This window comes from Phasianus colchicus, chromosome 1 (genome assembly GCF_987193195.1).
Source record: "Phasianus colchicus chromosome 1, bPhaCol1.hap1.1, whole genome shotgun sequence".
Taxonomy (NCBI): Eukaryota; Metazoa; Chordata; class Aves; order Galliformes; family Phasianidae; genus Phasianus; species Phasianus colchicus.
In genome coordinates this window covers 85,174,573-85,201,523 of record NC_143436.1, presented here as the reverse complement: position 1 = coordinate 85,201,523, position 26,951 = coordinate 85,174,573, and the positions used below count along the sequence as shown (strand labels likewise).

The 26,951-nt window shown below is 44.2% G+C and overlaps 3 protein-coding genes across 21 annotated transcripts in view; 2 read left to right on the top strand and 1 right to left on the bottom strand.

The window, feature by feature from the left end:
• Nucleotides 1-5,830, top strand: part of GRAMD1C (GRAM domain containing 1C) — a 50,616-nt gene extending 44,786 nt beyond the window's left edge. For 3 of the 6 annotated variants that reach the window (XM_090150730.1, XM_090150735.1, XM_090150722.1), the window contains exons 13-18: nucleotides 55-158; nucleotides 833-1,012; nucleotides 2,506-2,563; nucleotides 3,073-3,183; nucleotides 3,993-4,098; nucleotides 5,641-5,828. In XM_090150730.1, the coding sequence (XP_090006856.1) occupies nucleotides 55-158; nucleotides 833-1,012; nucleotides 2,506-2,563; nucleotides 3,073-3,183; nucleotides 3,993-4,098; nucleotides 5,641-5,718 (637 nt within the window). In that variant the 3' untranslated portion in view covers nucleotides 5,719-5,828. Of the gene's footprint in view, nucleotides 1-54; nucleotides 159-832; nucleotides 1,013-2,505; nucleotides 2,564-3,072; nucleotides 3,184-3,992; nucleotides 4,099-5,640 lie in introns of all 6 variants that reach the window. The other 3 variants (XM_031613229.2, XM_031613228.2, XM_090150704.1) reach the window with 2 other exon arrangements.
• Nucleotides 5,831-6,642: 812 nt separating this feature from the next.
• Nucleotides 6,643-26,951, top strand: part of ZDHHC23 (zDHHC palmitoyltransferase 23) — a 20,584-nt gene continuing 275 nt past the window's right edge. Inside the window, exons 1-6 of one of the 11 annotated variants that reach the window (XR_016471316.1) lie at nucleotides 6,708-6,840; nucleotides 7,212-7,901; nucleotides 8,325-8,492; nucleotides 22,742-22,877; nucleotides 23,901-24,097; nucleotides 24,190-24,394. Coding sequence is in view for 6 of the 11 variants with exons in the window: in XM_031613156.2 (XP_031469016.2) it covers nucleotides 6,734-6,840; nucleotides 7,212-7,901; nucleotides 8,325-8,492; nucleotides 9,307-9,574 (1,233 nt within the window). In the remaining 5 variants the exon portion in view is untranslated. Of the gene's footprint in view, nucleotides 6,841-7,211; nucleotides 7,902-8,324; nucleotides 8,493-9,306; nucleotides 9,750-22,701; nucleotides 22,878-23,189; nucleotides 23,294-23,900; nucleotides 24,098-24,189; nucleotides 24,395-24,999; nucleotides 25,333-26,951 lie in introns of those variants that run through there. The other 10 variants (XR_016471309.1, XR_016471310.1, XR_016471312.1 and 7 more) reach the window with 10 other exon arrangements.
• Nucleotides 15,586-26,951, bottom strand: part of CCDC191 (coiled-coil domain containing 191) — a 20,407-nt gene continuing 9,041 nt past the window's right edge. Inside the window, exons 10-17 of one of the 4 annotated variants that reach the window (XM_031613147.2) lie at nucleotides 25,382-25,848; nucleotides 24,796-24,872; nucleotides 23,161-23,243; nucleotides 21,907-22,008; nucleotides 20,655-20,798; nucleotides 19,350-19,502; nucleotides 18,819-18,973; nucleotides 15,586-17,743 (exon numbers count right to left, since the gene is read on the bottom strand). In XM_031613147.2, the coding sequence (XP_031469007.2) occupies nucleotides 17,611-17,743; nucleotides 18,819-18,973; nucleotides 19,350-19,502; nucleotides 20,655-20,798; nucleotides 21,907-22,008; nucleotides 23,161-23,243; nucleotides 24,796-24,872; nucleotides 25,382-25,848 (1,314 nt within the window). In that variant the 3' untranslated portion in view covers nucleotides 15,586-17,610. Of the gene's footprint in view, nucleotides 17,744-17,845; nucleotides 18,027-18,818; nucleotides 18,974-19,349; nucleotides 19,503-20,654; nucleotides 20,799-21,704; nucleotides 22,009-23,160; nucleotides 23,244-24,795; nucleotides 24,873-25,381; nucleotides 25,849-26,951 lie in introns of those variants that run through there. The other 3 variants (XM_090150696.1, XM_090150699.1, XR_016471282.1) reach the window with 3 other exon arrangements.

Here is a 26,951-nt window from a genome sequence, read left to right as displayed (position 1 = left end):
ATTGTTTTTCATTCTTTTTCTTCCTTTCTTCACTATTTGCATTCTGTTTATTAGGGTTTCTGCAGAAGTAAAGTACAAAAAGCAGCCTTGGGGCCTTGTCAAATCTGTAATTGAGAAGAACACCTGGGGAGGGATACAAGAGAACTTCAAACAACTTGGTGAGGCATTTTCTTCTTTTTATTGAAGTAAGGAGGCTTTCTTTTTTCCTTTGTGTGTTTTCGTGTATGTCAAACTTGATTCCTTAAATAATGGTTTGAAAGGAAGGCAGCACTCGGAAGAATTTCCTGTCATCAATATACTTTTCAATTCTGGAGTGTGTAAAAATAAATAAATCAATAATCCTGGTAGCCAAGAACTCCTGTATAACTTGTCAGCAATTGCTTTCTGGAGGATGCATGAGGAATGGGAGAAAAGCTGTTACTCTCAACGGCGTGCCTCTGTCTTTAACACAAGTATTTCCTTGCTTGTGGGTATGAGAAGAGTAGTGGCACTTGGCAGGCTCCTTGGTTATGTCTGTTAACAGCCTGGCCAGCTCTGGCTGCTGGCTCGCAGTCTGACACAATTCCTGGTCTCAGTCTAACAGTGTCTTGATGTGTTCTTCCAACTGCTGCTTAATATGTTATTAAACAATCCTGCAGAGACTGTGTACACGTCATATCTGAAAAGCATACAAGTGCCATATAGCAAAGAGGACAGACAGTGTAGGTTAGGGTGTGGTAGATGTGCTTTTTCTTATTACCACCACAAACATGTCACTTGCAATGTAAGTCGTTAGTGCTAGGCTTTCCAACATTCCTTTTTGAAGTTCAGAAACCTTATTTTTCCACTACAGAATCAGAACTGCTAATGGAGGAGTATGCAATTAATCAATCCATAGAAGACTCTGGAAAATTAGTTGCCCTGAGACGAAGACGACGCACTTTACACCGGAGTCTGGCAGAATCACTTCCCAAACGCTCTTCCCAGCACTCCTCTGGTGACATGGGGCTAGAGTCCCAGGGTAGCATCATAGGTAGGAATTCTTACATTCATTATTTTCAGTAATGTGTGTTCAAGAAAGTTTAACTTTTATAATAATGCAAGATCAGTGCTGCTGCATATGCTGCTTTCATCTTTATCTAACTGGCGTGACAGAAAATGTGTAGACTGTTCAGCCTTGTGTAAAACAGACCAAAAACACACATAGTCACTATTATGTTGTTATATGTCATGAAATCAAACTTAATCCTACCTTCTGTCTTATGAAAATGGATTGAAATTCTAAAATGTTGCACTGTCCCTGCACAGTATTGAAAATGAGATGGAATGAGAAATGTAATCTGAATTTTGCTAAGTTGCTGAAAAATTGCTATGCGTAATTTCTTCAAGTTGCACATCCAAGTCATTAGATGAGTCAATATTGATTACCTCTTGATCCTATCACTTCATACTTACATTTTTTGGTAATGTTAGAGAGTCCATTTCCTGTCTCTTCCTGTAACTTCTGGGTCACTGAAGCATTTCTTGGAGTACTTTTGCCACTAAGCGTGACAGACTTAGCCTCTGTATTGTACCGGCATTTACAATATTAGCTACACTTAAAGAGATGAGGAACATCTGGTTCACTTATGTTTACCAGAGAGTGGTGGATTTCATGACACAACTTGAATTGTAAACACTGAAGCAGGAGCAAATGCTGTTTCCTAGAGCGGAAAGACAATGCTGATGTAGCAGCAAGAGAGCATTTGGTTCAACAGCAGATGTGGTGGCCTCTTTCCTCAGCTGAGATTACTTCCTGAAAGCTTAATTTTGCCACTCCTGCTCCAACTTTTAAGGTGACTGTGTGTCTCAGTGTATGCTGCAACAGCTTTGATATATGCCCCTCATTTAGGACAGGAAATATCAATGTAAGGAACTGTTTAGGAGATCAAGTAATTAAAAATCAACCTGCTCAATTAAGAAGGTGACTGCTACTTAGCTTGGAGAGGACACACACACCTCCTGTCCTCATTAGATAAACATTGTCTGACAGCCTGCCTTCTCAAGATCTGTCGTCAGGTCAGCACATAAATGTAGCTGGCCCAGACTAGACAAGTTACAAGAGAATTTCATTTTGCATTACTTGGCAGAAAGACTAATATGGCCAGGAGAACAATTAGAGGAGAGCCATGTTGCAGAGCATCTCTACTAATGTGTGTGACTAAGGGTGTATGTGCTAAATGACAGCAATGGGTGGACTGTAGCATTCTCAGGCTACCTGGGTTTAATGTTAACCTATCCTAGAGCTGTTCTCTGCAGCATACTGAAGTGAGGGAATCTTCTTCCTAATAAAAGAGCATGTCTAGCTGACTTGTCTGAGATGGCTACAGAAGTGAGTAGTGAATTCTGGAGAGACTCTTATGCACCCAAGTGATCTGTTATGTCACATACTCTGTATAAAATTCTGAGCACTGATGTGTATATGCAGACGTGCATTAGAAATGTTCTTCAGTACTTTTTAACCACCTTCTCTTCCATGCCCTATAGGAAGGAAAAGAGATGCTATTAGTAGGACCACTACCATCATTGTAGTAATGAGTGTCTTGTAAGTACTTACTTGCATTAAAACATGGCTTAACTCGAGCTTATCTTGGTTTTTATTTGCCTGTACCTACCTCACTTGCATGTTGACGTTCCATGTAGCATGACCAATCCTAACCTACATGGAGTGTAAATACAGGAGCTTATGGGTAAAAGAGAGGGGTGGATTGACTTCAGAAAGGACATGCAAAATTAAAATGCTGATTTGTCAAACTGGCCTACTTTTCAGGTCTCTGTATGTTTGAGCCTACAAAAAATTCTTAAAATTTATTCGTTCCTACCTCTGAAAGGTCCAAGAGGAGGCACTATTGTCACTTCCTACAGGTTGCAACTTAAAGCTAATTGCTAAGAATTATCTAGATAAATCTTACCTTCAGTATAGTGCTGGCGCAGTTATTTTTGCCCCAGAGGGATTTTCTTTTCCTAGATGTTTGTAGCCCAGCTCTTCCTTCTGTAGCACTGTAACAGTAATAATATAAACTCTGTCTGACTTCATGTTTCTGGTCTCTACAGTTTGCTGCTCTTGGTTTTGCTCAATATAACACTGTTTCTCAAGCTGTCAAAGATAGAGCATGCAGCTCAGTCCCTCTATCACGTCCAGCTTCAGGAAGAGAGCTCTTTGAAGTAAGTTGAATTCACAATCTTAGTTTTTGTTCTTTCTCAGATTATTGCAGAATCTGATAGAAAGAAAGAAATTTCAAACAGTGAATCTTGGTGGTGAGTTTTCAAAAGCTGCTATGACTTGTTACTTCTCTGTAGTCTGTGTGGATATCTAGTGACAAGTCTGCATTTTCCTTGTTAAAGAAAAGATGTTTTTCCTTATTTTTGGGGGGGGGGAGTGTTAACCTTAGTTTGCATTTATCACCTTGTTGTGACTCATCTTCTGTGAATATTGTATTGCTGAACATAGAACTGAATTACTTGCTTCATCCTATGTGAACCAGCATGATCTCAAATATGAAGATTTACTTAGCTTCTTAGCTTCTGCTTTTGTGCAAAATTCCCTCTCACCTTTTTTTTTCGTGTTAGATGCCTTCTATTTTCAAGCGCATGGAATAGGCTCAGATGTTGCTGCTTGTTATTTATTTGCATATACTACATGCATAAATTATAACCTGGTCTTGAGTATGGAGACAGTGTAGTGATCTCCCATTGCAAAGATCTCAGAACTGATAGGAGTAACTTCTTTCATAGAAAGATCTGCAGACGTTATGTGAGCACATTTATTTCTGGTGCTGTTGTCTGCAAAGGTCTGAGACAGTATCTTCAACTCAAATGGAATTGAAAATCAATTGCAGACGCCTTTTTCTGTGGCTTTTGGAAAAAATGTTTTTTGGCAATGTCACAGCAATGGTAACAGAGCAATTCTTTTTGGATAGGAAGGCACAGAGGTGCTTGTTTCATGTTTCTGATGCGATCTCAATCTCTTCCAGCATATCCCCAGAAATGGGATCGAAAGAGGAGATCCCTCAATATGATAAGGAACAGGTTAAACATGTGAAGGGAGTACTAAGAGACTCAATTGAAATGCTTGAACAGGTAAGTCTGCCCAGCTTTCCTTGTGATACTCATTTTTTCAATACCTCAAGTTTTTTCCCTCATGCCAGAATAGCTTTTCTTTTAATGTTTTCTGATACTAACTGAAGTCCATGCCCCCTTGGCCTCAGTTTTGTCCTGTGCTTGAATTTGGCGTGAAGGAAATGTTCATGTTTCTGATGGGTCTGTCTTTGGACTAAAATTAAATGTTCACATCAACTTTCTTAAACCTGTAAAGTGCCTTTATTGATGAGGTCTGATGCAGTTCTGAATCATGACAAAGCAAGATTGGAATTATTCAAAACAGATCAAGTCTCAGAACATTACTACTTGCTCACCTCATCACTGGGTTTCTCCATGCAGGCTGGTCTGAGCTTTTCCTTCCCACTGTTGGTGAGAACTTTTGTTTAATCTTGGTATCAGAAAGCCACGTAAAGCTTCAGTGAAATGTTTCTAAATAAATTCTCCAGACTATATATTCCTGGGAGGCTCCATAGCTATGGAGTTGATCCTTTTTGCCAATGACTTACATTTCCAGGCTCTTCTTGTACTACAAACGCTGTATAAAAACTGCAGATGAGCTGTGGGGTGAGCACTGCTGTGAGTCTCTGGTCCTGAAGTTCAGGACAGCTTTAAACCCCTTGGCTGAAATTGCAGTTCAGCAAGTGAAGGACAGTAAATGCATATGTTGTTTGTATTTACAATCTGTGAATATTCCGGTTTTTAGTTCTTTTAATAAATCTCAAAATGTGGCAGAAGAAATTATTAGATTAGGAAAGCTGTGGAGGAGTTCACATGTACCTCTATCCATCAGCAGTTGGCTCTGTGTTCTCCCACACACTACAGGAGGGTAGAGGAAAACACTTTTTTCTATTTCTTGTTTAGACATGTCTCTAACACAAAATTGCTATTACTCTGTTAACCATTTTGATCACAGCTTCAAATGCTTCCAGTGCTGGCTGCTTCATTGTAGAAATGAATTTCCTGGTTTCCTTGCCCTTTTGGGTTTCTTTGCCTGCTACCCAAACAATTCCAGATTCTGAAGCATTAGCCTTTTTGAATGCAGGCATGGTGTGAAAATCTCTAAAAGACGGAGTGAGATCTCAGCCACCTTTTTCATCCCAAATAACATGTTGGGAAGTTGTGACATATTACTCTTTTTGTTACCTTATTTTCTTGGAGGTGTCAGTAATCTAATTGCAGCAAAATGCACTAGGAGGGCTGGATATGAAAATATGAAAGTTGATGTTCCATGAGCATCAGCTGTGACTGAAAACGAGTGGGGCAGATTATTTTCCACGCTACTGTCTAGTGGGGTGTTAAGATTCATCATGCTCTACTGTTAGTAATTATAAACTGCACAGAGCATAGCTGTTAAGAAAGCACACTACAGCAGCTCTTAAGCTCTTTATAGGAAGAGAGAGAAGGAAATCACGTGAAATCCTTAAAAGGAAAGAAGCAGGGAGACATGAATTTCCCAATGCCCCAGACCCTTGCAGCAGACAGACTTAACACATTGTGCTCCCCAATTATTTCTTTTCACAGCTCAAGCTCTCCCTTTCCATGCTCCAAAGAAGCTTTGATCACTTGAACAAGACACAGAGCAGCAAGACTGAGAGTTAATGCCCACGGCAGCTTGCGAATCAGGACCTCAGAAGAGAAGATGTGTGTTTAAGGACTTGTGGAGTAGGGATTGTAACCATCTTCGGACTCTTTTTTTTTTTCTATTTTGGCTCAAAAGCTTCATGGAATAAAGGTTTCTAGAAGAAGTAAGTTGGGCTCTGTGCTCCTGTAGCTCAGTAATTGGCCTTCACTGCCAGCCCTGTGCTCAAAGCAAGATCTGTGGGTAGCAGACACTCAGAGGGCAGCTGTGCTGAGGAGAAGGAAGATCCTCAGCAGTGCTGCCTTTATGCTGGAGGAGTCACAGTGGTGTCAGCCCGGGCCATGGCCAACCAGAAGTGCTTTGAAGGAGAGCAGCAGGTAGCGGTTTCACACCCACAGGTTACTGATATCCCTTTTCAGACAGGTGGAGCCTGTAACAAGAAGTCACCATCTCCAAGGATGAGTATTTCTCTAATGAATTAACCGAGCAGGAAGGAGGAGGGTTGGATCAGATGATCTCTGGAGGTCCCTTCCAATCCCTACTGTTCTGTAATGTCGACAACCCTACCTTCTTTGAGCCCTTTCCTTCCTCAGCGGCTTTCCCTTTCCCCATGGGAGGTTTCCTAGCCACGCTCTGCCGCCTTTCGCTTCCCGTGTGTGGAGAGGGACGCCCGCCTTCCGCCCTTCGGCACGCCGTGCCGCGGCCGCCACCTGTTGCGCTGTCTCTTTAAGCCAGGTGCCGTCACGTCACGGCGGCCCCGCCTCTCCCGCGCCGGCATTGGGCCGCCGCGCCGTCAGGTGGACGGGCCCTGAGGGAAGGGGGGTCCCTCACCCCCCGCCTCCGCGCCGGGGAGGGGCCGGGGCAGCGGGCGGCCAATCGCGGGGGGGCTCGGCGGGAGGGGGCGGGGCCGTCGGGCAGGAGGCGGGGGCGGGCGCGAGGCACCTGCGGCGGAGGGGCGGGAGAGGTGCGGCCGCGCCCCTCCCCTCCCCGTCCGTCTCTCTCCGTCGGCTTCGGGCCGGGGCGAGGCGGGCGGAGATGGAGGAGCCGCTGTGCTGCTGCGAGTACGTGGACCGGAGGGGTGAGCGGAACCACCTGGCGGCGTGCTGCTGCGACTGCGAGGAGCTGGACGAGGGCTGCGACAGGTAGCGGCCCCGCGCGCTGCTCCTCAAGCGGCGGCCGTTGGTCGCCCTCGGGGTTCCGGCAGCCGCGCGGGAGCGGACAGCCGGCAGCCCCTCTCCTTCCTTCTGCGTCCGGGGCTGCCTTCCGCGCGGCCGAGGCGCCGGGGGAGGCGGGCGTGGAGCGGGGGCTCGGCTCTCAGCGGCCGTCGGGGAACTTTGCGGCCCCCTGCGATGAAGGAGGAAACGAAGGGCGAACGGCCGTGAGTGGGAGGGGAGCCGGTTGGGCCGGGTGCGCGGTGGCGGACCCCGCGATGGGATGGGATGGGGGCGAAGAGGACGCCGCAGAGGTACGTATACACATCTGCCCGCTCGCTAGCGACGCTTTTCCCGAACAGGTGGCTGACCTGCAGATCCCTGCCCCCAGGAGCGTTGGAGAGAATCGCCGACACCGTTGCGGACCGATGCCGCGTCCCTTGGTTTGCCGGGGCTGTGAAGGTTAACGTCAGCCTCGTGCCGCCCATGGTCCTGCTCCCCGTCTTCCTGCATATCGCAGCTCTGCACTTCCTGCTGGGGCTGGTGGTGCTGACATCGCTTCCCGCCGTGGTGCTGTGGTATTACTACCTCACCCACAGGAGGAAGGAGCGGACTCTCTTCTTCCTGAGCCTGGGACTGTTCTCCCTGGCCTACATGTACTATGTTTTTCTCCAGGAGGTGGTTCCTCGAGGCCACGTGGGGTATTCCCAAGTGACGCTTCTCACCTGTGGGCTCATTCTTATGCTTGCGGCTTTGTCGCGAGCCAAGAAGGACCCTGGCTACCTTCCCATCTCAGCGGGTGATGACAGGCCATCCCAGCAGGCTTTTCCCAACAAGAACGTTCGAGGGAGCTCCAATGGGCTCCATGGAGCTGCTGCCAGTGGCCATTCTGTGAATGGGGAGACCAAAGGCTACTCCAGAGTGCTGGCTGAGGAGCGGGAAGGTGTGAAAATGGACTGGTGTGCCAAATGCCAGCTGGTCAGGCCGGCCCGAGCAGGGCACTGCCGGCTGTGTGGCAGGTGTGTGAGGAGACTGGATCATCACTGTGTCTGGTATGTTTGGCGTTGCTGAAAATGTGTGTTTTCTGTTTCTTTTCTTCCTTTTAAGTTAGCTTTTTTTTTTTTTTTTTTTTTTTTTCCCAGACCCTATGAAATGGGGTTGCTTTTCATGTATGAAGGGAAACCAAAGCTGTTATCACCACAGCACTGTAACCATGGAGCAGCAGGGTATGAGTGTTTCAGCTATGGGTACCTGAAAGTTCCTGGGGTACACAGTTCACCACTCCTGCCTTGCTGGTCTATTGATTTGTGCCTATAAGCTTTCTATAAAAAGCTATAAAGCTGCTTTGAAGCTGCCTGTGTTGCAGTGAGACCTTAGAAATCAGATTCTCTGATGACTGGGGGAAGGAGGAGGAAAGAGAAGCCAGCTTATTTTTTCCCCCTTAAAGTAATCTTTTTTTTCTTTCCTTTTTGGAGGATTAACAGCTGTGTAGGGGAGCAGAACCACCAAGCATTCATCCTTGCACTGTTCTTCTTCATGCTCACCTCTCTGTATGGGATTATGTTGACTCTGGACACCATCTGCAGGGGACGAACCCCATTCACAGCATTGTTCTACTGCCCTGGGGCCTATTCTGACTACAGGTGAGAGAACTGGGTAGAGAACTTGTACATGATCAGGCAGCTTAGCTTCTTAGCTATTCTTCAGTGTGTTCTCAGGACCAGTGCTATTGGCTGTCAGACCTGATCTTGATGTGCTCCTTAAATGGCTCTGGAAAGCAGGGATACATCTCTGCTTTTACCAAGGATGGGAGCCTGTGAGAGAGCTCACAGTTTGAGCAAATTGGTGGAGAAGCTGGGACTTAAAAATCTTTATTTAGTGTCCTGTGTAGACAGACATTTTAGATGTTTGTTGGCAGTTAATGCCAATAGTCCAACAGTCTGGATTCGGTATGCTGTCTCACTGAGGAAGGAGATGGCATTTGTCTAATGGCTTTGTCACTTCAAGTTATCTGCTCATACAGCGTTAACATGCTTTGTCTGGCTGGGAGCAGGGTGAGGAGCTTCAAACACATGTTTAGAGACTCGTTCTACCACTGCTGTATAGAATACAGCAGCACGAGTGACTCTGCCTTCTTCTGTACTTCATCATCTGTCAAGCATGAGTGCTGTTGTTTCCTTAAGTAAGGACTTTACAGCAGTAAGAGTGAAGTGCTAGGTAGTACCAAAGGAATGTGCAAGAGTAGCTCTGGTATTGCTAAAAGCTGTCATTAAATATGCCACAAAGCTTTAATTTTGAGAAAGCCTTCAAGGATTATGTGACGAAAGCAGCAAAGTGAGATCACTGTGGCAGATGTAGACAGGGATTTGAAAGACTAGTGATTACCAGGGAAAGTCACTGTAAAGCAGCTGCTCCGAAACTAAATGGCTTCCTTCCCATCTTTTTCCCTGCTGCCAGCTCTGCTCTGTCGTTCACCTGTGTGTGGTACTGTGCTATTGTAACAATTGGCATGGGATACATCCTCCTTATCCAGCTGTTGAACATCAGCTACAACGTGACTGAGAGGGAAGCTCGGCTGGCTCTGCGGGACAACGCTGGGCGCAGGCTCCTGGGTGGGTTAGTGATAGACACTGGCCAATATAACAGGGGCTTTCTATGCAACTGGGGCCATTTCTTGAGCCTGGGCTCTCCCCACCAGCAGCGCTCTGCTGAAGACATTGTGTGACACCCTTTTTTCTGCAGATGACGTTGACTGACTTTCCTTAGCAGGGGAACGGCCCCTTCCACTAGAACTTCCTCCTCTACACCTTTCCTTTGTGGTTGGTGTATGGGCTGCCCATCCCATCGCAGACATCAGAGGCTTTCCCAAGCAAAAATGATTCTTTGTGTGCCATCAGCCAGCAATAGGATGTGGAAAGCAGTAAGCCATATGCACAAACCTGGAGAGCGGGAACCCGCTGTCTCTTTGCACTGTGGGAAACTTTGTGCAGCTCAGCAGGAAGAAGAGCACAAGGTTATAAAAACTTGAGTTTTCATTAGGTTTGAACTCTGGCATCAACGGGAACCTGCTGTTGGATTTCAGACTGTATGCTGTTTTTTGCAGCCTGAGGAATCTCTGGCTTGTACCTACATGCAACGCTTCAGTGTTGTTAGAAGAGTGAACTTTTAATATAGAAAACAGATGGACTGGTGCAGAAGCCATGCTGTTTAGTTGAAAGAAAAAAAAAAAAAAGACTGCTCAGGCAGTCACTGAGTGCTCCATCATCTCTGGTGCATTTTTCTTTTTCTTCTATCTCATCCAGCTGTATACATGCTATTGCTTGTATTAAGTGCCTTTGTGAGCAACATTCCTGTAGGGTATTGTAAGATCCTCTTGTCACTTGACCTGTCTCTCTGACTGGGTGAGAAGAGTGTCATCTTTGATCTCATCATTCTTTTTTGTAAGCTGAGTTTGTGTTGGTTTGATGGCTTGTCTCATCTCCCTCAAAATATTTCTGCTCTGATTATGGATTCTGACATGAGACAGCAGGTGTAAATATACAGAGTAAGAAGGAAAATATTTTGAAGAAACACGTGATGTTTGACTGTGAGGGGAGAACAGACTGCTGCCTGATGCTGTTGCTTTACAGGAACTGCCCTACTCCCTCCCTCTCAAGGAGGAGGGAGTCTGTGGGAGAATTGACTTTGTTGCTAATGGTTTTGGTAAGCAACGTTTTGATTAATTGTGTTGCTAATAAGAATGATGTGGTCTTTTCTGAACCCAGTCACTGGGGAGTTGCCCTGGTGCCTGACTGTGGTTTTCTCAAACCAGGAAGATGAGGAACAGTTTGGTGTCTGCTTATGTAGAGAGTTGGAGAGGATGCTTTGGAGCTGGCAGCTTTTGGGGTAGGTGACCCACAGTGGCACGTAGATGAATGTATTAATTCTGTTGGTCAAGAAGACTGCGTGTCCTCCAGCAGCCTGCAACTGTATTATTGCCTAGACTTGAGCTTCAGCTGAAATCAGAAGGTTTTAGTGGTGATGGCTTCTACCCTCTTGGGAGTGTGATTTTTGTTGTTTTTCATTTTAAATCCTTTCTGTGTGTTGGCCCTGCAGAAAGGTCTGGCTGGAAAAGTCTGGGACTGTGGCATGAGAGTTATGGCGTGAGCCTAAGATGCAGAAGCAGTTGTAAGAGCCTCACCTTAGTTAATGATGCCTTCGGATACGTGTGCAATTTTCACAGATCAAACTTGCCCAGCTTCTGCTTGTGTGGTAGGCAATTAGGGGGTGTTGCTTGTGTGATGCAAATTCAGTGTGTGCTGTTGTACATATTCTCTAAAGAATAGATGGTACATGGTGCTAAGGGACAGCAGAACTGGGACTGTTCCTTGAGATCCCTGCCATATTTGGTGTGTATGCTCCTGAGTATGTGTCCCAGTTTAAGGTAAAGGGCATGCACCTCTTTGCACTGTTTGGTTTCCTCACATGGCACCTACAATTTCTATAACCAGCAGATAACCAAGGAACAGCTGCACTTGGAATGTGGCTGTTCAGAAACAGCTACTGATTTACGGAGTGTCCTTTATTTCTTACCCCTTTTCAACCAGCGAGCAGCTCTTTAAAGGAAGTAAAGGAGGCACCCCTTGTGCTTCCTGCCTCTTGTCTAACACGCTTTGATTTCTGACAACTTCCCTGGCACTAGTGTGAAGTTAAAGATACTCAACTGGACTCTGCTATTTCTCTGGCAGCTAAGCATGATCTTCTAACTGTTTGGATCTGGAGTCTGACCCTAGAAGTTTAGCTTTATACAAAGATCTCTCCTCCGTGTGAGTTGTCTGTAAATGCTTCTGTGGAACATATGCATTTTGCAGTGCCTGCTGAGATGAGCTGGAGCCAGGGTTAGCAGGCTTGTGATCTTCCCAAAAAATCTTGTTCTGCTGCCATGTGGGAAGATGAAGCCAGAATGAGCACCTGGACTAAACCCCCTGCTGTGAAGGTAGCCAACCTTTCTGCTCCTCTGAGTTACACACACAGACATCAATCACGCCTGTGAACTGAGCAAGCTCTGGGAGTGCTCACAGATTTGTGATAAGTGGTTTCTCAGAGTTCAGCTCTGGGCTGGGAGGAAGCAGAGCTGGGCAGGTGACAGATTAATTCCCCTGGCAGTTTTTCTGACCCTGCTGAACTCATTCTCTCCCATGGGTAGATTTTCATTGTTTGCAGCCTGCACATCGGTGTAGCCTTGTCCCTTGCTTTTTAATGAGCTCTGGTGTGGGAAAATTTAAACTACTTATACCAAGGCTTTCTCAGTGGAATTGTCAGTGTGAACTTGAGTGCAAATTAGGAATCAAGGACCTTGGACTATTGTAACCCTGCCATGCTTGATCAACCCCACTCCAGTATATAGGGTAAAGTGCTTAAACTAAGTTCTATTTTTGCATCTATCCAGAGGGAGTCAGAATCATTCAGGACAATATAATGCTTGCAAGACTGGGTTTTTGTATGAGGAGAGCACAGTGCTGACTTTCCAGTGAGCAGGAAGCTCGCTTCACTGTAGTCTGCATAGCAGTGGTGGCTTTTTCTTTAAGGACATGGCTTTTGTTTATCCTCCTGGCTTCTTGCTGAGAGGATTTACCTTGTGAATACCTTTAGAGATGGAAAGTATGATACGTCCCTGTCTAAAAGGGTGGAAGTGTTGAAAGCTTCAAATGTATGCACTGGAGCTCTTCTTTTAATAGCCTTCAGAATTAAGAAGACGACCTTTAAGGACAACGTTTCCTGTTTCATTTATAATGTAGGCAGACTGCTGTGATATCTTGTGCACGAAAGGGCAATTTTTGTTTTAAATTTTATTGCTGAGCTCAATGTTGGCTGTGCTAGGAGGAAAATGTTAAAAACTAGTGCAGCCTGGTAGGGCTGGAGAGTCAGTCTGTAAAACCAGTAAAACAGCATGCATCAGTGTGGCAATAAGAAAACAGTATGCTGCTGGTAATTTCAGAGTTTTCTGTGTGAGAGTACCCAGAGATAATAAGAAGCAGGGAAGTATTTGAATGGTATCTAGCCTTGATGTTTCTTCACCCAGAATTAGAAATGGGTGGATCTTGCTTTAACCATGACCTTTTGTTTTTTCATGACTGGTTTGGTTTTCTAGAAGGGCCAGGGTTCTAATGTTGCTGCTGTCCTAGTGTTAAGGCCCCTGTGTACAAATACTAGCACCCTGTTGTTTGGTGACTGTACTAAGAGCTGTACACCATTAGATACACTGTGTAAATGGTGGCTTGGCATTCTTAACTTTGTCATCTTAAACTGAGCTGCTTACTGTAGACAAGTCACAGGTCCTCACATAGACTGTTTCTCCATTTAACTTGTCTTCAGATGGCAAGAGTCACTGGTGAGCCCAAGTTGGTGCTGCTTGTGATTTCTTATCATATTTGACCTTCATGCTATGATGGTGCTTTTCTGAAGTAGGTTGCTTTCAAGTGTCTTAATGGAAACCATTTGCTATAAAAGTTCTTCTACAGTTAAAATGGATACTGCCTCATTGCCTAATGTCTTAATAATGTGCTTGATGTTTTCCTTCTATATGAATGTATATTGCCTCATTAGGGCAGAAAGTGTGTGTGATTATGGATGTTTTCCTATATTGCTTTCAATGAAGAACTCTTGTTTTATTAAGATTTTCTTCCACTACTATGGTATGTACAGCAGAAATCTTTGGACAGGTGAGGTTCTTCCTGAAATGTGGAAATTCAGCCTCCCAAAATCTTCATGAACCGCGTTTAATTACAGTACTAAGAATGACATGCTCTGGAAGAACTGTCTGCCTTGGAGAGTAGAGTGTGTCTTGTGAGATCTTCTTGTTTCTGTTTTGGTTTTTCTTTCCCCCCTGCCAAAGTTTTAGGAAGAATTTCATGAAACATTTGTGAGCTTTGTTGAAAGGACTGGTGTGTGTGTGTGTGTCTATAGTATACTGTATCCAATGATTTCAAATAGATGCAATTATAAATCAAAATAAATTATCAGAAATCATCTGTGAAGTTGCCTGTTGATTTATGCCAATGCACACAGCCAGGTCAAACATCCAAAAAGTGCCACCATCTCCTGGCTACTTAGCTGTGAAGTGGGCATAGGAACAAGGGAGCAGCAGGCTAAGGAGGCATTTGGAAATAGATATTCTTGCAGTTCTTCAACTATTGACTTTCAGGTCTTTTCACGTTGGGATGAAACAGACGTGGTTGGCAGTTCTCATCACTGTAGAAGTTAGGAATACCCCCTCCAGTGGGAATTTGAAGCAGGGCCTTGAATTTAGAATCCTGCCATCCAATGTCTTGCTTTCTCTCCTGTACCTGCCCTTGCAGTGCATCTAGAACCCTGAATAGGAATAGTTTTTTCCTTTAAACTCTTTTCTAAGCCATGCTTGGAAATGACATGGATATTCTTTGTGCAGGTAGTGGGAAGACATGTCCCAAGATACCAGAAGGATCAAATGACACATCTCTTGAAAGGCAAGATGACTTTTGATAAAATAGAGTAACAGGTGCCTTTGATTGTTCCCAGAGCTCTGCTTTGATTTGCCTGGTGGCACTTCTTTCAGCTGTTTAGCAATTTCTCTTTGAAGATTGCTTTGTGCTTGCTGACAATGAAGACTTTTCAGCAGCAGTAGCCAGACTTGTGTTGGGTGTAGACAAGGATTTTTGGGAAGACATGAAAGAACTCAGCAGAGCAGGTGTTGAATGGGGATAAGGAGAAGGGCAGCTTGTGATCAGATTACGGTTCTGAATTTGCTGTTATACCGAAGTGAAAATGCCTTTTTCAATGGGATTAGCTGCAGCAATGACAAAACGGGTGCTGAAGTACACCTTCCTGGATCTTCTTTTGGCTTTTTGCTGCTAGAACAATACAACAGAAGAGCATCTTGGGACAGTGGGAGAATCTTGGTCAGAACTACTAAGAATAGAAGAAAACCCCAGAAGATAAGACTGGTCTTTGTCTTCAATACTCTTCAAAAGCAAGTGCTGACTCACCCTCCCCCCCCCCCCACCTGAAGTACAGTCATGCTCTACAGAAGCAGCATTATTTTCATGGCTGGTGAGTGGGCACAAAATGCACAACTATGGCATTGTTGGAGGAAGAATCCACAGTTCAGTAAACCAGATGCACTCCTGAGCAGCTGGTTCTATGCCGTACCCTTTTAACATGTGAGAGATTCAGCTCTGCTTAGCCTATGGCTAGCCTCCTTGGCTCAGTCCTTTGCAAGATATACCACCCTTCTGCAGTGCCTATTTCCCCCTCTGCAAGATGAGTTATTCAACTCTCTCAGCTTGTAGCTTCCTCTTGCAATCTGCTTTTAATGCAGCCAGATGGTCTGTACTCGCCCACGCTCTGTGTGGGCACGCACCTTCAGCTCCCTGCACTTGGATAGCAAGCTCATCTGACCTGCTGGTGGTCAGGTCTGTCATCTGCCGTGGGGAGAGTGGTAGATGTTAACATTTTGGGGAGGGAGGCAGCCCAGACATAGCAGACATCTTCAGAAAGACAATGACAGTCAGTTGGACAGCCCAGCTTGTGTGAGAGGGGAGGCTCTCTGGACAGACTATCTCCTGAAATTGAAGTTTCTTGAGTTTCGGAAACTGGCCTGTCCTACACTGCTTAATCAGTGGTGCTTAGCTCTGGTCCATGTTCCCTAGACACAGACTCCAGTCTAGTGCCATTCAGTCAGCTTCTGTCACACTGACACTGAAAACCTGGTTACGCTCATTTCAGATTTGGGTTTATTGAAAACGTTCAGTGCATATACAGGATTAAGAAAATTATCCAGTACAATGGGTAACAGTAAACTGCCACCTTCCTTGCTTTGCCCTGGTGTTTTCCATATTGCCAAGCTATTTTGGAGACAACTTCACCTATCTCATGAGGAGGGGAAAGCATTTCCAGATTCCTCCCTTATGCTACTGCTGAGAAAAGACATACTGTACCTTAGCTGCATTACTGTATCTGCACTATGCTGCAGGTTAAGGTTAGACTTATAAAAAACCTTCCTTTTGATTATGTCAGTTTTAGCTTATGTAAAAACAGTCAGTATTTTTCTTGTTTGAGGTATGGGTCAAGTGAAAAGGCCTAGATACACTTGCACAATGAATCTTTAAATATTACAGTGAACCAGCCTGGAAAATGTTTACATGACAGACATGAAGCAAGAGGACACAATAGAAGGCAGGGATGTCATCCCGAGGGACCTAGGCATGCTTGAGAAGTAGGCAAATGAGAATCTAAGGAGGTTTAACGAGGCCAAGTGTGACGTTTTGCACTTGGAGGGAGGCAATCCCATATACAAGTACAGACTAGGAGAAGAACTCATTAAGAGCAGCCCTGTGAAGAAGGACTTGGGAGTCCTGATGGACAAAAGGCTGGACATGAGCCATCGGTGTGTGTGCTTGCAGTCTAAAAGGCCAATGGAATCCTGGGTTGCACCCAAAGAGGAATGGCCAGTAGAGAGAGGAAGGGGATTGTTCTCCTCTACTGTACACTCATGAGGCCCATCTGCAGTACTGTGTCCAAGCCTGGGGTCCCTAGTATAAGAAGGATGTAGAGCTGTTGAAGCAGGTCCTGAGGAGCGCACCATGAAGATAATCAAATGGCTGGAGCACCTCTCCTATGAAAGAAGGTTGAGGGAGTTTGGCTTGTTTAGCTCGGAGTAGAGAAGGCTCTTGGGAGACCTCACTGTGGTCTTCCAGGAAGCTCCAGGAGGGAAGCTTAGAAGCAGGAGGGAGACTGACTTTTTACACATATAGTCCTATAGTGATAGGACAAGGGGTAATGGCTTTAAACTAAAAGAGAGCAGATTCAGGTTAGATGGTAGGAAGAATTATTTTACTCAGAGGGTAGTGAGGTGTACTGGCACAGGCTGCCCAGAGAGGCTGTGGATGCCCCATCTCTGGAGATATACAGGACCAGATTGGCTAGGATTCTTAACAGACAGATGTGATGGTTGACAGAGGGTTGGAACTAGATGATCTTTAAGATCCCCTCTAACCTAAGCCATTCTATCGTAAGAGGTTCATAAACCTGGAATAACCACTTGCTACCAAAATCAAAGCACCATGCCTCTGAACTGGACAACACTACAAACTAGACAGTCACTGTAAAAGTCCAGGTTTTAGACTATCCATATGTGATGCTGTGATCTAGTCTGTTAGTAAACAGGATTTGCACAAACAGCTCCTCTTTCTCCTCCCATCCAAACTTCCCTGGCACAATTAGCTAAAATCTGTTCTTTGTGTGGCCAAGTTCACAGCAGTGGTTAGCAGGGATCAGCTGCTAGTCAAGTCTATTTGCTCTCTGGTCAATTTGTTGTTCTGTGGAGTACTGGCAACGGAAAAGCACCAAGGTTTCTGCTTAATAGGTACATCTCAGTTCTGAGTTCTGTGCTTCCTGAGATGGGGGTGGATTAATGTCAGGGTTGCAGCTTTTGTGTGCAGAAACGGTCTCAGCCTGAAATGCTATGGCTACCTCAGCCTTGCTGCTACCAGCCCATAAATCCCTATGGAGACTTCGTCTTGGGAGAATCTCATGGGGAAGAACTCTCCCTCAAGTCCAAAGTAAAAACATCAAACTAGGTTCCATATACACTTGGTTTGGCCCCAGGGAACTTGCTTTGGCTGTAAGACTACCATTTGCACTGAACAGAACTTCATCTTGAATTTGTTTCAACTGGAAGAAAGATAACACTGAACAGAATGAGATCTCTTGTCCATCTTCCCAGTCTCCTTTCAGTTTCTTCTGTCATGTTTGGAAGTCAGGAAGAATTTCAGCTACTCTCCTTCGTAGCTGGTTCCTCCTTTCCTCTCTCTCTCTTTCCTTTTTCATCAGTAGTGGGTACTGCCTCCAAGCCTTGAATGCATCAAGCAGGAGTCTCCTGAAAGAAATTAGGAACATAAAGAACAGAGTCCCTAGATGTGTGCTTAGAGGACCAGATAAAGGATGACCTCTATTTGAGGGGAAATTCCCCTGAAATACCTGTGGGATTCGACCTTTCTGCAGCTTGTTAGAACTGTGACACCTTGAACGTGTGTACATGTATACCATTTCATTAATATGTCAGTCATCCTAGAGAAAAATAACACATTCTCCATCCCTCTCCCGCAAGGATTTTTTTCTTCTTTCTGACAAGAATCATTAGCTTGTGTGTGCTCAGCGCTCTGAAGACAAAAGATATTTCTTAAAGAATAAGAATAAACAGGGTCTCTGAAAGCAACTTATTCATTCAGGAGAAGCATGAATGGAAAGATGTACACAAGTACATTCCTATCGGTGACTGTGTAGCTGACATACATTTGTGGTCAGATAGGTGAGCATGTTTCTGTTTTCTGCTGAACTCTGACAGTAGTTCTTTTCTTCCTGTTAAAATGCACAGTTGATGCAGTTGTGGGACAGCTGCATCTAGCTCCAATTGTGATCAGTAGAACTGTTTGCTGTGTTTTTTCCTGTCAAATTAGGCTCATGATAGCAGAAACAGAATGATTCCCTAAGCAGGGTTTCTAGTTAATCAACTCTGGATTTGTAAACCAAATCATTCACTGTGGACAAAACAATATAATGTAATTCCTGCACAATCATTGCTTGGTATAACTGTTTTTCTGAGTTTAGAGGAAGCTGCATGGCCCAATCTGCTAATTAGCTTAGAAAGTTTCAGCCACTTAACTGCTTTCACTGTATTTTCTTCCAGCAGGTTTAAAAGTCCTGCAAAGGATATGACTAAACTTCCTTTTCTGGGCTGTATGGACTTTTTTTTTTTTTTTTTTTTTTTAACTATTAATCTCTGCTGTTGTCTGTTCATATCACAGAAACAAAATTCCAGTAGTATATAATCCACTTCACATAATCTTGGGGAAAAGATCATTGCCCCATCAAAAGCAGAGTCCCTAAAATATTCTGTGGGGTGGAATTAAACCTGTGTATAAAAAAACTGCTGGTAAGGGAAATGTGCTTACTTGTTACAGTGTTCAGTAGCAATCTTCAGCTTCTCTCTTAAGGTGCTTTTTTCCTCCATGATCAGATCAAACCATGCCCAGAAACACTTCCTCTTAAGGCAGACTGCATGGAGAGCACTTGCTTTCTTCTCCAGAGTGGAGAGGTAAACTTTGTACTGGGGAAGGAAGACAGAAGAAGGTAAGAATGGCAGCTTCTTCCCAATTCCCCATCCCAATAAGCACATACAGAGCAGCACTGAGACAGTGACTGTAAAAGGTAATAGGAACAGGAGTTGGATGGAAATCAGTGGGTAACAGCGATAGAGCGTGTACAGGTGGATGTGGGGAGTGTAGGAGTGTCCTAAACTGAAGAGAATGATGGGGAGTGTAGAGCTGAAAGAAGATCTCTGAGGAAGGGAATGGTGGTGCTGGAATGAGGACAGCATAACCCAGCAAAGGCTGGGCTGCAGGTCTGTAAGCAAGTGTGTGATGAGAAAGTATGGCAGCAGCAGGCTCCCTTGGTGTTGTTTCTCTATAGCGGAGAAAGTAAACCTTTAGCCAGTTCCTGAAGCACCATCTGATCAATGTGTGGGAGAAGAAGTCCTCAGCCTGAGACACTTTCTCCATGAGTGTCTCCTGGGTGTGTTGCAACCAACTCATCAGGCATTTCCTCTGCAGACTTAAGCAGTAGTGCCTTTGGGCCACCTGAACAAAGGTAACAGAAAAGGCAGCTGGTTACCTGGAACAACGTGTGTGTTCTGAAAACCAGATACAATATTATATTAGCCCAGCTTTTGGGGAACCCTAAAATGCAGTTGTCTGACAACTGGAGCAACTTGTATGGTAAGTTCCCAAAAGCAGGGAATGCTGAGTCTTTCTTAGATAAAATCCTTTTGAATTTGATACACAGTTTGACCTGTTGTGGAGCAGAGGCACTGCCTAGCAATTTAGTCTAACCCAATCCTTAATGCTGAACAGCAGGACAAACTTTCAGAGCATCTGCTATCCCTCTGCTTCTTCCCAGCTGGACACCTATGTGAATTGGGTTGAATACTGTAAGTAGCTCTTGTGACTTGAAACAGAAGCTTGCCAGTTTAGCCCTGGGCTTTGGCTAAATCTTCAGGACACAGTTGAGTGTTATTAGTCTACCACTGATAAGGCATGCCAACTCAGTCACATACAGAAATGTTTCATTATCAAGATGTATGTGTCAGGATCTCAGAAGCTACTAGTTATTCTGCACTGAAGGTGTGGCAAGGCTAGAAGAGGTGACTTTTGGTCACTTGAATTATCACTTGTGTCTTACCTCAAGCAGTGCCCCACACTGTGCCAGCACTGCTGCCAGGAAGAATGAAACTCCTAGTGATGGGCTGGCATTAACTAAATACAATGGCTTGGCAGTATCTTACTAACTAGCTTTGCTGTGATCTGTGGTGCAAAAGAACTGACAGGCTCAGATCATGAGACTTCAATTTTATTTTATTTTTTTTCTTTTTAGAGGGGGAAGGGGGGCTAAGCTAACTTCTACTGTGTTACTGGCATTGAGTTAAGTGGCAGTTAATATTGCAGGCAAGTGTAAGCTAACAAAAGATGACTTTTCATTAGATTGAGATTCATCCTTTTCACTCTCCTCTCGGCTTCTGTTTAACCAGCTATAAATGAGGACATAAAAAAAACCCCACAAGCGTGATGACCTTTCACGATTATTGTCATATGAGTTCATTTAAAGCCCCAGTGTAGGGCAGTGTGTGCAAGAATTTTTGCTTTGTCTTAAAAGCCCATTAAGATTTCTGCTACATCTATTCTTTTTCCCTTCCTCCCATGGCACCAGGCCTTTTCTTTATCCACAGCGCTTACCATCATGTTTTCCTTGGCCTGCTCCCTTAGCTTCTTCCACGGCACCATTCCCAGTTTTCTCAGTAGGGCCTTCTCATAGTGATCTCTGGCCTTTTTCTGGAGCTGCTGCTCTTTCTCCAGCCTTCTCTGCTTCTCCAGCTCTTTCTACAATATGAAGAGCAATAGTTTTAACTCAGTCTGGATGACATGAACATTAAGGTTGTTGTGTTGGAGCTGGAGTTCCTGACAGGAAGTAAGGGTCTGTATTATCTTTAGCAGTGCAAACTAGACATGAACCAGTAGAAGAAAGCAAGCTGTCTTGAAAATCCTCATGGAAGAAGATGATATACCTAGACATTTCCTTGGGCCGCATGTGAACACAGGGCCTTCCCACAGCACTGCAGTTTGGTGTTACAGTAACACTCTGTATAATCTATGGCTGACAGCAGCACTGAGGTAACAAGAACCTCCTTCTGCTGGGCTTTCATCAATGTGAAGAGGGGTGCTTTGGTGAGCTCAAAGTGTAGCTACCTGTGTTTATGAAACTAGGCCGGAAACCTGTACAAAAATGATTGTTTTATCCATCACTTAATTTAGCTTAAACACAGAAGAATAGAAGAATAGGGAAGGTATGTGGGTATTACGTAACTGTACAGTATTACTTTTGCTTGAGACGCAGAGTTAAAGGTCAAACATTCTAAAATGGTCCAAGTAGAACAGTATTTATAGATTGGATTCCTGTGGGATTTCAAGTGTGGCGCTGTTTGGGTTACTAGGGCAGCTCGTTTGTAAGTAACAAGATTGATGTGGGGCTATTCCTAGGTTGCTGAATATTGCTTGCTCCAAGGAGGGGATGCTTCTCATTCTTTGGATGGAAGGTTGCCCTTCATACATCTGTCAGGCTTGTTTACTTCTAAATTGTGTATCTGTGACTGGTATTGTTATGTTGCTGGAGAAGCCTACAATTGGAAGGAGCACACCCTCTTTGGGGGTTACATGGCCATAGCTCAGCACTGGATGTTCACCATGTGGGACCTCTAGTCTGGCTGCAAAGATGGGGACAGTATATACCTCACGCATTTGGCCAACAGCCCTTCTAAAGTTGCTAGAAAGGGAGATGGTGGTGAGTTGATGCATTTGGTGCTGTGGAATGCTTCTCTACTAACAAAGATCTTTAGTTCACACCACTGGCTGCTGACTGAGTGCAAGTGAGTAATGGCTCTTCTTCCCTATCCTTGCTGAAGTTGGGGAGACAGATGACATGTTTGATCACCAGCTTCTGCTGCCTCTTCTCCTCTCGTCTTTTCTCTTGCTGAGCTTCCTTTTCCTCAGCCTCCTTCCTCTGACGTGCCTCCTCTTCAGCCTTCAGCTGAGCCTTGGAACGGATAAAATAGATACAACTTAGTTCAGTGTACGTGACCTCTTCATAAAACACAGGCCTCTAAACTTCCCCTAGACAGGCAGTATTCTTCTAGTACTGACTAGTATCTGAGACTCCAGAAAGAAGACTTTGTCACATATTAGATATGATGCATGCTGGACAAAGAACTGTGTGGAAGAGAGAGGAAGGAAAGACTGTTCTTTCTATTACCCATATGTGGCAATCTTTCTTAGCCCTATGTTAATATTCACCTATGACCCTTGTCTGTCTCAACCTGCTTTCATTCCACAAAGCTCTTGCTCTTGGCATATGCATTACAGGTCTAAAACCCACACCACCATGCATGACTGCAATCACTGTGCTTCCTCTAATCTCTATGATCACAACAGCAGTAGCTGAAGAAACCTAAGCTAAACCTTGTCTGCCCACCCTATGGTTAAAGCGATATCTAATGCTTGCTTAAGTTTCCAGGTATGCATGTGCATCCTTCTTGCTTGGAGAAGAAAGAAGTACTGGTTGTTTTAGGACCCTGGTTCTTAGCTTTCTATTCCTAATGCAAATTAGTATTAATGCTCTCAGTAACAGATTTAATTAATGTCTTGAAGCTAAGAAGGCTCATCTGTTAGATGTGTATCATGGAATTTCTATATTAACTATGTAAACATTATCAGTATCCTCTCCTTTCAGCAGAGATTTGCTAGAAACCAAGGTGCAGGATTTTTACTAGGTTAGACTGCATGTCTTCAAGCTGCACGTGACCAGAAAGGAAAAGCAGGGAAAAGGAACACCCATCATTTACCAGGTCCAATCAAGCGGATCTTTGCATTCTTCCCATCCTTGGCAAGGACAGTTAAGGTCATAAGGTAAGTGTGAAAAAGTGCTGGAGGGTGGCGAGGGAGACTGCTTCTAGAATTGCAGCTGCATCAACACAAAGTGATACGTGATATGGAAAGGCTAGTGGGTTCCCTGAATACAAGTGTAGCAGGAACATTTTTTTATGTATGCTACATCTGCTTTCTGACAAGCTGTAGAACTCCATTTAGATACTAAAGGGATTTTTCTTGGTCCCTGGGTTTTTGAGGTTAGAAAAGCATTTCTTGTCACTGGAATAGTGTGAGTGTCTTTCATTTTTCCCACTGTTCATACCATTTTTTCCTCTTCTCTTTGTTGTTTAGCTTCTTCTAGTTTCCTCCTCCGTTCTGCCCGCTGAATTGCTCTCTCCTCCATAGCTACAGAAACAGAAACAGGAGGACATAACACAAATGAGCTATTGGGTAATGGTACAAGTTTGGTGAACATAGAGGATGACCCCTATGCTGCCAGGTCCCCTCTTGACCTGGCAATACCAGCACTAAAGAACTTGTTTTCAGCTGCCCCTTAAAGTTCTCAGTGTTATGAAAAAGGAACCCACAAATCTGTATAAGACTCAGGACTGCCCCAATTAGTGTCACTCCACCTTCCTTCGTTGACAGTCACAGCAATGAGGCTGGATTATGAAAGGAGCTGTGTCCAGAAGTTTCATCCCACTATTTCCTGTTTGAGGGCCAAAGATCAAGGAACCTATTTAACAGCAGTCACAGCAAGGTCTCCAGGAAACTCCAGTTGCTTATTTAAAGAGTGACTGCATTATAGGAAAGTGCCTCTGCCACACAGGTACTCAGTCCCATTAGTGTGAAACTACTGCTTAATTCTTCTGGAAGGTAAGTTGCAGTGCAGCAGTGTTGCTGGCTATCGGTGATGTTAGTCTGACATTATATCACAGAACATGCAGTGGAGCTTAGAACCTGTACTCTCTTCCCTTGTAGTCACAAACAAAGCATAGGCTGGAGCAGTCCATAATTGTTTGGATGTCAACAGGTTACCTCAAGTTCTTTTTTTCCTATCAGCTGTGCCAGATTTCTCTGCCAAGGGAAAATATCTAGTAACAACTTTGCCCCTAATTACTTATGGATCTCTAAAGAAAAGCACTTGAGTGCTTCGGAAATACTCTTACTGTCCTCAAGCTGTACAGAGCTCAAAGAAATCAGAGTGATTGTTTGCACTAAGAAGCATGGGAACTGAACACAGTCTGTTGTAATGAAAGGTATCTATTAATGCCTAACTATCATAGCCAAAATTGCTCTGGAGATTCTCAAGACTGTTGCAACATCACATACCAAACAATCTTTTCTGCAGACTGTGACCACCCCTAGGTTAATATGGAAAAAGATAAGTTAAGGACATAGCAGAATCTGATATTCATATGCCCTATGAAAGGCTGTGTCGCATGTTTAACGTGTGCATGCTGTTCCAGTATGGCCAGAGATGGGGAGATAACTCACAGAAGACAGGAATCTGGTGCTTCTTCTCCAGCCTACTACAGTCTCTCAAAATCTTAGGTAGGTACTTAATTTCTCTGGAAATTCTTAGTGCTCGTGTCAAAGTTAAGTTAAAATGAGCAGTTAACTTAAGTGTTACTTGAATGTGCAGTGAAGGGAATGATAGCAAAATAACTTGTAGAACTTCTTTCAAGTGATTGTTTCTAGTCTGGCAAGACTCAGGTGTTAGGTAACAGCTGCTACAGCATACTGAGCAAGGGCTTGCAGTAGCCTAAGTTCTACAGATGCCTGACTTAGCCATGAAAACAGCTTACTCTCTCCCAGGGGTGGCCGGGCTAGAAAACAGTGTTGAGTTTTACTTGCATACTGTTCTCAACCAGCAAAGTTGAGGTAAATAAACACAAGTTTACATGAGTTTTTGAAAAAAGTAGCCTAGAATGGTCTTTGCTGCCTAGAAAAATACCTTTCACTATGGGATGAGCTGACCTCTTGCCTTGCGTTGCTGCCTTTGTGTTCTCTGGCTCACACGAAACACGTGGACTATGAAAAGAAAGAGTAAAGAAATTCATCAATAAATATGGTCAAACGTTGTCTCAATCCTACCACCTATGACTGAGATACAGGCCTTATAATTTCTATTCTCCATTGTGCTGCGTTTTCATTGTAGGTCCCTGATATACCTTTCTTCTGCCCCAAATGTGATTAACGATGCATTCTTACAAAAGAGATGAGTACCCAGAGCTCCTGCATATTCTGAAATACTGAGTATGACAATCTCTCTCCTAACTAAATAAATCCATGCTGCTACAATGTGTAACACTAGTGTTGCTTCTTTTAAGTAGACCGTGTACAGATCATGTGCTGTCAAGCAATTGCAAAAACAGAGGATGGAGAATTGTGGCCAGACTGATACTGCTTGAGGCTGTCACTGCAAAGAGAAACAGCAGATAGCACTAATATGATGGAAATATTCCTGTCAACTTGTGTTTCTACTTGAGTAGGGATGAGACACGATGACTAATTGAGCCTGCTTTATCTAGGATCTATACCTCAAAGGGGTTGTATACTGGCACCTGGATTCTTTTCTGCTTTTCAGTTTTTTCTCCCTGGTTTGTGAAGCAGAGTCAAGTGCTTGGGTTGCTGCTGTGGCTTGCACTGCCTCTTCTTTTGCTCTGCTCAGCCTCTGATTTTCTTGCAGTTCAAGGATCAGCTCTTGCTGTTTCTGAAGCTGCCGCTTCTGCTCCTCAATCAGATGTTGCTGGAAGGCGTGACGGTACTCAAAACAGCTACCGTAAGCAGGAGCTGTCTTTGAGTTGGGTGCTTGAAACTGCTTGGGAAGACCAGCTATTTCATTCCTGTACATAACCTGGTCCTGGGCACTCAGGGCTGCATGTTTGAGGGTGATCTGCCAGGCAAACTTGGGTTTTCTATAAGAATGAGATGTGTGAGCAGTATCCCCACAAGAGTGGTCTCTGGTCTGGTCAGGTTCTTCCTGCATGAGGCATGTTTTAGGTGGCTGGGGAAGGGGGTGAGAAAAAAAAACAAAACAAGAAGGAAGATTTGGCATTAATTAAAAGCAAACTTTCTTCTGCCTGTGATACACAGTATTACTTTAATGAAAATCTAGCAAGATTCCTGAGAAGTAGAACAACCTCAGCTATGAAATCTTTATCTAGTTCCTAGCCAGGGCAGAGGGGCCTGGTTATGCACAAAATAGGAGGATGTTGGGAAAAAATATTTTAAGAAGCTCCATGCTATTTCTCTGCAAGGAGGAAATCCTGATCAGGGAAGAGCTCTGGCAGGAATATATCTCTATTTTGTTAGGGAGCACAGTGTGGGACAACTGATTTCTTGGGGGTTAGCTCATCTCTCAATTACCACACTCCCTTTTGGACTTTGCTGTCTCTTTTCAATGCTCAGACTGAGGCAAAACAGTTGTTGAAAATGAAATACAAGTGATCTACAAGGCTGATCTACTTGACAGCTCCCTTTCAGGTGGGAGAATAGTCTACAAAGGGCAGCTATATCTTGCCTCTTCTCCAGATTTGATAAAATATTACCATGAAACTGGTGCATGGGGGGGAATCAGGCTGTGCCTCCTCTGGCACCTGTTTTTATTCAGAAGAGGCATGAGATACCTGATTTGCTTACTGATTTCTAGGTCAAACTCCAAATTTGGTCCAATCCTTCCAGCACAACCTTTATACAAGCATCCAAAGGAAAGTACTGATCTACTCTGATAATATAAACACAGTAGAAAATCAGATTTCACTGACACTCAAGCAAATGAAAAGCTTGACTTGTAACATGTGTGAATGTGTCAGTTTGCATATTGGTCCTGCCCTATAGGTTTTACAGACAGAAAGGAAAGGCAGGCTCTGATCCAACAAAAGAGAAATTTAAGGAAGCAACCTCTGATCCTCCCATCTCCTTGCGATGTGCATTACCCTTAGATACTCACTGACACCTTTTTTTCCCCCACGCTTCTGAAAAGCCAGAGCGCTGTACTGACATGACAAAAATCTCTTGTCATGCAGTCAAGTGTTATTCTTTTTCAGTCTAAGCAGGCATTAAAGATGTAACTAATCTCTCAGCAAAAGTGATCTGGGGGTGGGACTG